The following is a 1,456-nucleotide window of genomic DNA, read 5'->3' on the forward strand; positions in this document are numbered from 1 at the left end:
TATTGTTTCAAGCCCAGCTCCCCAATCTATCCGCATCCATCTGAACTCTATTCCTGCCCCCTAAAGCATTTGCGTTTCATTCCAGTATCACATCATCTGGAGATTTGCCTGTATAGTCTGCCATCTGAATAATTGATTACACCAATTAGTAAACAAAACTCTTTAATTCTTCATTATCTTATAATTGAGGGATATATTCTAGATGGTGCACAGTCAATAACATTGATGCATGAAACATTACTTTCCCACTTAGACAGTGTCAACCAAAATGACAAAAACCAAGTCTTTGACCTTACAAAGTTACAGAATTAACCTACCAGCTTCATTTTTAATATGCAATTTTCCCACAGTACTATGAAAAAAGAATAATTTCACGTGTAAATTAAAAAAGAAAAATATAAGAGAAGGAAAGTCATGAAAGACAGATGGACATGTTGTTGTTGGAGCGGATCAGCCTGTGGAGCAGTTTCCTCAGGGCAGCTTGGATCTCCCTGTTCCTCATGCTGTAGATGACCGGATTCATCAATGGAGGCATCACAGAATACAGAACAGCCGCCAGGAGATCCAGAGGGGACGGGGAGTCAGAGACGGGCTTTATGTAGGCAATGACACCAGTCGAAAGAAGCAGGGAGACCACGATAAGATGGGGAATGCAGGTGGAGAAGGCTTTCTGCCGGCCCTGCTCCGAGGGGATGCTCCACACCGTGGTGAAGATCTGAACATACGACACAACGATGAAAACAAAACAGCCTAAACATAAAATCACACTGAAGGCAACAGCTGCCAGCTCCCTGCGGTATGTGCCAGAGCAGGAGAGCTTGAGCAGCTGGGGCACTTCACAGAAGAACTGGTTGATGATATTTGAGTGGCAGAAGGGGAGACTAAAGGTGTTCCCAGTGTGCATTGCAGAGTTGATGGCACCAGCAGCCCAAGCACTGGCAGCCGTCTGGACACAAGCTCTCCTGTTCATTACTACCTCATAATGCAGTGGCTTGCAGATGGCAACATATCGGTCATATGCCATGATGGTGAGGAATGAAAAATCAGCTGTACAACAGAGGAAGACGAGAAAGACCTGGGACACACATCCAGCAGAGGAAATTGTCCTGGTGTTTAAGAGAGAATTGGCCATGGACTTGGGGACAATAACGGAGATGGTCCCAAGGTCAAGGATGGACAAATTTCCCAAAAAGTAGTACATGGGGCTGTGGAGGTGGTGGTCCGTAGTTACAACAGTGATGACAAGGAGGTTCCCCACCAGAGCTGCCAGGTACACTGCCAGAAAGATGACAAAGTGTAAGATCTGCAGCTCCCGAGTGTCCGAGAAGCCCAGGAGGAGGAACTCGGTTACAGTGGTCCAGTTGGACATCTTCCCTCCCAGGGCGCCGTGCAAGTCCTGGGTATACTAAAACAAGGGCAGGGGTCAGGAGGAGAGTAACAAACTCAGTGGCTTTGA

General features: G+C 46.7%; 1 protein-coding gene across 1 annotated transcript; it reads right to left on the bottom strand.

Moving 5' to 3' along the window:
* Positions 1 to 412: 412 nt before the first annotated feature.
* LOC106723500 (olfactory receptor 14A16-like) lies at positions 413 to 1,369 on the bottom strand. The gene has a single exon (XM_014527796.1). It carries the CDS (start codon positions 1,367 to 1,369, stop codon positions 413 to 415), a length of 957 nt encoding a protein of 318 aa, XP_014383282.1.
* Between the last annotated feature and the right edge of the window lie 87 nt (positions 1,370 to 1,456).

Source organism: Alligator sinensis, unplaced genomic scaffold (assembly GCF_000455745.1).
Source record: "Alligator sinensis unplaced genomic scaffold, ASM45574v1 scaffold3857_1, whole genome shotgun sequence".
Classification (NCBI taxonomy): Eukaryota; Metazoa; Chordata; order Crocodylia; family Alligatoridae; genus Alligator; species Alligator sinensis.